Genomic DNA, 9,067 nt, shown 5'->3' with positions numbered 1-9,067 from the left:
TCAAGTGTCAGACTCAGGTTACTGAACAGCCCCTTAAAAAAACAGGCTATGGACAAGAGACGGGTGTTCAGTTACACCTGAGTTCCAGAAGGTGAGAATGTCACCATTCTGTCCCCTCTTGGCCTGATTAACTTGCGTGATATGACCTCGCGTGATGGTGTCTTTCATCATATTCACCCCAGAGATAAAGACACACTTTCTCTGAACTGAAAATAGGCATGTGGGAGTAGTGCTTGAACTGGACTCGAAGAGACTCACATTAAAGAGGAGCTACATTTCCGATATCAGATGGGGCTATACCCTGTGAAACAGACATGGTTACCTGCGACCCAAAGAGATCTACAAGAAATTTGAGATGTCACTGGAGAGAAACACTTTACAAGCACGAAGGACAGTGCAGATAAGGAAAACATGGCTATGCCTGGTAACACAGATGTGCACAGTAGGACTGTAATTGGCCCTGCCCTTTTTACTAGAGGCGGATCAATTGATCTTTGCAGTGGACCTCCTGTTCCTCTACAATGGAATGGGAAAATATGATTGTATGTAACCAAAAATCTTGAAGCGTGTATTCCTAATATTACCAAGCCAGATATGCAGACACAAGACTGATAAGCTTTTTACTGTGCAAAATGCATACTGTCAAATATATAGAATTCATGATTCAAACTCATGACTTTGTGTTACAACAATTCTCATGGTATAAAAAAAGATTGCATTATCTTTTTTATACCATGAGAATTGTTGTAGCCAATGAATAGATCCGATACAGAATCAGCTCTCAGGTTTCATGAGTGAATATGCACTTTGGATAGGAGCCGCCAGTTATTCATGTCAGACATTACTCTGTAAATTCCAGCTGTATTTCTTTTGGTAAATTCACAGACATCTCCCCCAGCCGTTCCCAGGAAAATTGATAACTGATAAAAAAATAGATAACTAATCAAAAAGTAAACTCATGTAACTCATGGGACTGTAATTTCTTCTACATAAATAGGCTAAATTTGGCCATTCATGTAAGTTACTATTGCACTTTCTGCGTGACACACCGCTAGTCCTTCCTTTCTATTCCTGTTCCAGCCCATCTGCTTTAATTAACCAATTAGGCAACAGCTTAGTAGGACAGTGGAAAGATGGCCCTGCTTGTAGCCTCTCTAATCCTCACCGTCACCCTCCCTCCACACAGTGTGGGAACTAGGTGAGTGGAACCTGCTGGGATAGGTGAGAAGTGAGCTGCTTATTCCTATGTGGCCATAATAAAAAAAAAGTAGGTTTGAAATAATACCATATGTTGCAACACCTGGGTAAATTGAGGTAAAAAAAAAAAAAAGACATCCTGTATGACATGCAGTTGATAAGGAAGCTCTTCTTTTGTTTTAAACACTATAAATACAATGCAGAAGTAATGGAAGGCCATGTGGGTCTCATCCATAGCTGTATCTGTATCCTGGTTACCACCTATTTGAACTGTTGCCCTCAGGGAGACGCTTTAGGACCATCATAGCAAAAACAGACAGGCTGAGAAACAGCTTCTATCCCAGAGCCATCATAGCACTTAACAATGCACAAAACTGACCTGTATTTGTCTCTCTGTTGTGTTATATGTCTTGTGTTTTTATAGTGTAAATATGTATATCTATCTGTTCAATCTATATTTTTATTGTTTTTGTGTCTGAGAGCTGCTACCTCAATTTCGTTGTACTTGTGCAATGACAAATAAATATATTCTATTCTATTCTATTCTATTCTATCTGATGTGATAGTGGGGAAACTATCAGAGCAATCTGAATCACTGTGAGTTGTGAGTTGTGAGTTATACTATACTGTACAGAGGACCATACATATGCACTCCATATCTTTCCAAATTCCATCCACCATTTCTCTGTATAGAAACAAGTCTATTAATGGTACCACTGTACATCAACACTGTACACATTATAAGATATAGCATCACTTTTGCTTCAGCACTTAGTCATACATACACCAACTACACTTCTAGTGAGTTGCCAACTGCATTTCAATGGCTTTTACTTGTACTCTACACAGTTACAATAAAGTTGAATCTAGTCTTATCTTAATCTAGTCTGATTATTTCTGCCACATTGGCAGAGCATTTATAAGACAGAGGACTACCTTTAAAAAGATCAACAACAATTACATACATTTACAAAAGAAATACACAAATATTACATAAGTCTTTATCTTGTGTCGTATGTATCTAACACACTTATATGTGTCAACAGGTTTACATGATATGAGAGACAAACATAAAAAACATAGAGTTATGAGAAACGATTATATGCACGATTTTAGAGTGTAATTTAAGTGTCAAGATAAATTAAAATAATTCCCAGTAAGAGTCACAATAAAGACATTTCCCAAGTGACATCTTTTCCAAATGCAGCATTACAAATACTGTCCCCTTGTGGTGTATCATGATGCTGACTGGAGACATCACACATATACAACATATACACACATACACTCACACTCTTTCTCTCTCGCTCTCTCTCTCTCAAACACACACACACACACACAGACACACACACACACACAGACACACACACACAGACACACACACACACACACACACACACACACACAGACATACACACACACAGACACACACACACACACACACACACACACAGACACACACACACACACACACACACACACACAATCATTATGATTCTAGCAAGACAACATACAGATGATTTTATCACACTTTAGGTGTACAGTGTGGGAGTGACCTCGTGTTGCCTGAGGCAAGTAGTTCATTCGTTTTCTGATTTAGCATATGGACCTTTATTTTTTTTTTAAGACAGCAGTTCGTTACAAAAGACGAACTGATAACTACTTTAATGGGTAAATTCTCTTTGACCTGTATTACATTGAACACAATACAACAGCACATTATTTTATGTTTTACCTCGTGAATGTAGGATAATATGGTTTTGTTTTAAATTGCTACTATTTCCCCCAAAAAATAATAAAAACCATGATGGAGATAAGTTTGCCTTTTCAAGAGGATATATAGCATTAGACACCGCTAATAGTATATTAACAGTTCGTCTCTAAACACAAGCATATCTGAGAGGCGAACATTTGACGCACTGCGGGGGGGGGGGGGGGGGGGACGTATGTAGCCTATACATACACCACACGGGCCCAGGTGCAGCCGCACCTGCTGCACCTCCTATAGTTACGCCCCTGCTCGGCCATGCCTTTGCAATCTGTGCAGGACTGTGTTTTGCATTGTCTTGTTGAAATATGCATGGGCTTCCCTGGAAAGGATGTCGTCTTGAAGGAACCTTATCTTGCTCCAAAATCTCTATGTACTTTTCGGCATAGTGGTGCCATCACAGACGTGTAAGTTACCTTTGCCAAGGGCACTTACTTGTTTTCGCTGATATTGCGAAAACCCATTCATTTTTCTCTGTGGAACCAGGAAGTGTTATAATGCTAACGCTAACAACTTAACGCTAAAAACACTCAACTTTCCGGTCGACTCCCATTCTCTATTCACATTAAACACCGGGCCAGGGTGTTCGAGTGTCATAATTTACTCTGTCCGATTGAATCAACGTCAACAATGTTGTTGTTTAGAGCATTGCACGTCTTCCATCTTTGGAGTTACGGTAAGTTATAAGTCTGTTATTGACAAAGTAAGAACCTAACGTGTGGCCAGAAGAACTTTGTAGACTGGTATCTATACTTGTTCTGCCGACAGCGTCTCTGTAATGTCACCGAAAATGCAATGAATGGAAGGCTATACTGTAGTTCTCATTAAGTGAATGCTTTATTTTAGACAGTCCCTGTGTAGATGTAATGGATAGCTAGCCCACTCACAGGTTTAACTAACTTAGCATAGCAGCTAACAGTACAGGTGTGTTTTGCGGCTTGATTCTGAGTCTTTATTCCACGTAACGATTTAATGGCGTATTTTTAAATAGCTCTAACGGATGCCTTAATACAGACGTACGGTCTATTTTAATATAAAAAAAACAAAACAAGAGAATTTTTGAGAGAAACTCATAGGACTCACTCACTATTTACCAGGCCTTTTCATCTATTTCACATCAATATGCATTAATGTACTGCAGCCTGTGCTCTTCTTGTCACTAAAAGTAGATATGAACAAAGATTTGCACATGATGTTCCGTCACAATATAGGTTACACGTTTTCAGAATGATGAAAAGGAATAGAATAAAATGGTCACTATATATTAGCAGGCATACCTGTTACATTAGTTAGATGTTGGTCACCAGCAAACAGACCAAATGTGTGAAGAATAGTCTTTCTTCAGTCATTTGTCAGAATCAGAATTGTATTTATTGCCAAGTAGGTTTACACCTACCTGGAATTTGCTCTGGTGTATAGGTGCATATAGTCCACAAACAGGATCCTGGAGTAGGTTCCTGAGGAGTCCAGGTGCTGGAGGATGAAGTGAAGGGCCATGTTAACTGCATCGTCTACAGACCTGTTGGCTCTGTAGGCAAACTGCAGGTGGTCCAGGAGAGGGTCAGTGATGGCTTTGAGGTGAAGCAGCAAAAGGCGCTCAAATGCCTTCATCACCACAGAGGTCAGGGCGACGGGTCTGTAATAGTGATGGCTTTGAGGTGAAGCAGCAAAAGGCGCTCAAATGCCTTCATCACCACAGAGGTCAGGGCGACGGGTCTGTAATCATTGAGTCCAGTGATCTTAGTTTTTTTGGGGACCGGGATGGTGGTGGAGGACTTGAAGCAGGCTGGTACGTGGCATGTCTCCAGTGAGGTGTTACAATGTGACAAATGGTGAGAGGTAACCTAAAACTTTGATATAATGTCTATCTTACTGTATTCTGCCTTTCGACTCATAAACACCTATACGGTTTCATAGCAGGGTTAGGCCATGAAAGGTCATAAAATGAGTTAGTCCATAAAATATACAGGCTACAGATTTTGCTATAAAGATATGATGAGCACAGTGATGTTTGTCATAAACATATCTTTATTGATAAACATCCCCCATGCATTGGGTATTACAGACCCATCAAAAGTAACTGTTTTTAAGCAAAGCATGTGGCAATGACATCGCCTGGTTGCTTTATCTTATCTGCAAAGTTTGCATACTGTGGCGCGAGCCAATAAGCCCCCCATTTAAGGGCTGCAATGCCCGCAGGGACACAGGTTCGATTTCGGCCTGCTGTCGTTTCCCGATCCTCTCCCCACCTCTTCACTCCTCCTCACTTCCTGTCCAAAATACTTCACTGTCCTATCCAAATAAAGGCAAAAAAAAAAAAAAAAAGCCCATAAATAAATCTTAAAAAAAAAAGAAAAAAGAAATGCAAGACATTATCTCAATATGCAGGATGTGGGGCAAAGTGGGACACCCGGTCACTGTATGGTTATGCGAATTGTAAAATGACAGCTTTTGACATTAAAATAATGATCATTTTCTAAAGTTGTACATTCTAACATTCTACACAGCTCAAAAATTATTTTCTCTTCTCTCCATAGCCATTGTCGTGACAGCGACCCACCCCGAGCCCAGTGTGCTGGAGACACCAATGCACTTCACGCCTGTCACGGCAGAGTTGGCCGAATCTGCTATTCTTCCCTGCAGTCAGACCTGCTCTGGTACCAAAATGTGGCAGATGCTTGACAACGACGTTAGTGTTATACGGTGTGACAACGGGTCAACATGCATCCAAGGAGACGGCTTTACTGACAGGGCCCATTGTCCACGCCAGTGGAAAGATCTTTCCTTAAACATCAGCTCAGCTGAGTACAACGATCAAGGAAAGTATGCCTGCAGCTGTGATGATGTAGAGGTCTGCTATGTCAGACTTTGGGTTTTGGGTAAGTCCCCATGTATCAAAACATACTATGAATTACATTTTTATATATGATATTCTGTTTTATGTATTAAGATGAAGATGAAAGAAGAACATGCATTTGGAAAATCTAAAAATGACTGATACTGATTGATAATGTAGGCCAACTGAGATAAGACCTGTATTTACTTGCTTTTTTTACTTGCTTATTACTAATTGGCTGCCTGTTGTTTTCAAACTTTCTAGTTCCCACTGAGTTACATGTGTCAGCTGGAGACAAAGTGATCCTCAACACTTACGCTCTGATCAGCAAAACCGCAACAGTTCATGACGTCCATATCATATGGGAAAAGGACGACCAAAACGTTTTGGAGTTGAAGAATGGGAATATAACCTATGGGCCTGGATTTGAAGGAAGAGCATACATTTCTGTGGACAGGATACTGAAGGGTAACCTTTCCCTATACATTGACAGTGTTAGAAAAACCGACCAAGGGATTTATTGGTGCCGTCACTCGGGGAGAAGTTATGCAATGATGGAAGCATATCCTAACGCATTCTACCTTAATGTTGAAACAGGTAATTATTTTCTTTTCACTTGAAGTCATTTTAACCTCATTGTTGAATTATTGCAGCTGTTCTTTGAACCCTTCCCTCATTCTTCTAATCTCTTATACATCCTTGGGTACCTGAAACAAGATATAATGTTTCTTATAATATGTAAAAAAAAAAAATCACAGTTTATACAATATGTGTCTTGTGTATAAAAATAAGTCATTTCAACTATGTCTGACTTTCTATGACAGTGCTGAAATTTGACACGGTTATTTGAGTTTTAATATGTAAAACGTTATTGAGTAGGCCGCCATTGGTCTGGGCAGCTACTGTGCATACGCTTTACTTTGTGTCGTGTTTTCATTTTAGGCTTTACCTGCATTTAATGCGTATTATGTACTTATTTCAGGTGGGAGCATGTTGACAACACGCTTGATGATAGTCATTGGAGTTGCTGTGACAGCGGTTATTGCGTGCGTTGTCTACATTGTGAAGTGCGCCACTTCCTGTGATCATCTCTCTGTACAGGAGACCACCTGTGATAGCCTTGCTGTTCAGGAAACACGTAACAATTGTCTCTACAAAGATCAAGATGAAGACCAAGACCAGACCCCCAGCAGTCAGACAAAGACCAAAATACCAAATACCAAAGTTTTTTGAAATCGCACACAAACACACACAAATACACAAACACACACACACACATACACACACAGACCTGTGAACAAACTTGCACATACATACACATTTCAGAATATGCCCTCCAGTATAATTGGCAGTCTTATTTGTAAAAAAGGCCGATGACCCTCATTATTTATCAATTGTCTTTTTTTAAAGAAAAATAAAATATATCTTTTGTTAATTCTTTGGTTTTGCGCACAGGGACAAACGAGGATAGGCAAGATACCCTGGGTGTACACATATTACACGCACGTAGGTTTACCTTTTGTTAAAACCCCAGGTTAGAGTGAGCACCACCCACTGTACTTTTGGGTGCTTAGCACCTATCAGTGGGGGTAGGTTTATTTATGTTGTTTTCTTTGGTGCCACTGACAGTTCTCTTTGATCCCTGTGTTGCTTTTCTGTAAATAAATACTTTCTTTATTTCATATTGGGTCCTGGTTTTGTGTGACTGCACCCTCACTTGCTCAACCTGTTGCCTTATGTTACGTCCTCTTACTCCGAGCCACCAGGGGGCGTAACACACATATATATATATATATATATATAAAATGGTGTTCAAGTTTTATCTCCTTGACTGAGACAGATTTTGATTTAAAATCACCTTGATACTTCCTGGAATCCATAATGCCATGTGAGAACAACAGCACCACAGTATCACAGATCCTCCACCATATGTAACACTTGGGTTTAGGTGCTTTTCTCTGTAGCCATCTTTATTTCTATGCCAAACCCACCTTGAGCGTCTGGAGTCAAGAGCTACATTTTAGTTTCGTCTGACCACAGCACCCTGTCCCAGTTAAAGTTCCAGTGGTGAGTGGCATACTCTGAGCGCTTTTGCTTGAGAAGAAAAGATATGAAAGGCTTTTTGTGGCATACCTTCTTAACAGTTTGTTAGCATTGAGGTGACGTCTCATGGCGGATTCAGAGACATGGTTACCCCAAGATGCTACCAAACTCTGTCATTCTGAAAAACTGTGGTCTTTGGAGTTTTCTTTACTTCTCCGATCATCCTCCTCACTGTGGCTGCTGACAAAATGGCCCAGGCCGGTTCATGTTTCTTTTTTTCTTTCTAGTGTGTTTCGGTGACCCAGAACTATATTTAAACATTCCAAAATGATAGAACCCCCCCATAATTTGCATATTTGGGTTTTGTGGGACTTGTGTGTGTATCTGTTTATTTTGCACCCTCTCTTTGAGTTTTCAGAGACGACCACAAACTAGTGTCATCCATTACTAATTTGTCCTTTGCCTTTGAACTGCGCTCAACTTTTTTCTTTTCTATTTCAAATGATTGAAATAGAATTTTTTTTGTTGTTACATTTTTTATTAAATGATGATGTCTTATATTTTATGACAATTGTATTTCCAATTTGTTTCACCAATTTTGCATAACATGTATATGTATTTTCTCTTTCTTCAGTCATTTGTGTGAACCATGAAGGTATTGTACAGACTTGGAGAGAGTGATGAAGTACCACATATCCATTCATCTCAATAGCATTCCAGAATCAGCACATTGGGCATTGCCATCTGGCCCGCACAGTTCAACAAGCAATCAGCTGTGTTACACATACTGATAGATCACAAATATTGTACCCCAGTTCTCTAAAATATTGAAGGAAGCTGTCCATGGCTGACAGACAACCGCACAAGTCCGATGCAGCAGTAGCCTCCTGCTGACCTTAATCCACAGGCATGTAAAATGTGTCTGCGATGCTATTTCTCAGTGATTGGTTTTTGTGACACGATGCTTCAGTGAACTAGGGTTACAGTAAGCTATCTTTCATTTTCATCTCATGTTTGAGATGCTATCTGCAAGAAAGGATGGTCCACCTAGTGAAGGTACCTGACTCATCCTGTGTGCCAGTCCAGCAGAGTAATGCTGGGCTGTTCAATTGTATTGTTCTAGGGGGACATTTTCAAAAAGTCAAATGCCCAGAGTCAGAAATTTCCCTAAGCTATTCTTCTCATTTAGAACAATGTGCCACAGCATTTTCCAAACTTTTATT

The 9,067-nt window shown here is 40.0% G+C and overlaps 1 protein-coding gene across 2 annotated transcripts; it reads left to right on the top strand.

Annotated features, from left to right (window-relative positions):
- The first annotated feature begins 3,172 nt into the window (after positions 1-3,172).
- On the top strand, positions 3,173-7,483 carry LOC122131031. 2 transcript variants are annotated; one of them, XM_042705946.1, is made up of 4 exons: positions 3,173-3,372; positions 5,503-5,844; positions 6,066-6,398; positions 6,784-7,483. In XM_042705946.1, the coding sequence occupies exons 2-4, from the start codon at positions 5,553-5,555 to the stop codon at positions 7,032-7,034; spliced, it is 876 nt and encodes a 291-aa protein (XP_042561880.1). In that variant the 5' UTR covers positions 3,173-3,372; positions 5,503-5,552; the 3' UTR covers positions 7,035-7,483. The 2 variants fall into 2 exon arrangements, with proteins under 2 accessions (XP_042561880.1, XP_042561879.1); XM_042705945.1 differs by lacking the exon at positions 3,173-3,372 and adding an exon at positions 3,399-3,641.
- Positions 7,484-9,067: the final 1,584 nt, after the last annotated feature.

This window comes from Clupea harengus, unplaced genomic scaffold (assembly GCF_900700415.2).
Source record: "Clupea harengus unplaced genomic scaffold, Ch_v2.0.2, whole genome shotgun sequence".
Lineage (NCBI taxonomy): Eukaryota > Metazoa > Chordata > Actinopteri > Clupeiformes > Clupeidae > Clupea > Clupea harengus.
Note: the sequence above shows the minus strand (reverse complement) of the source record. Positions and strands in the feature narration are given on the sequence as shown.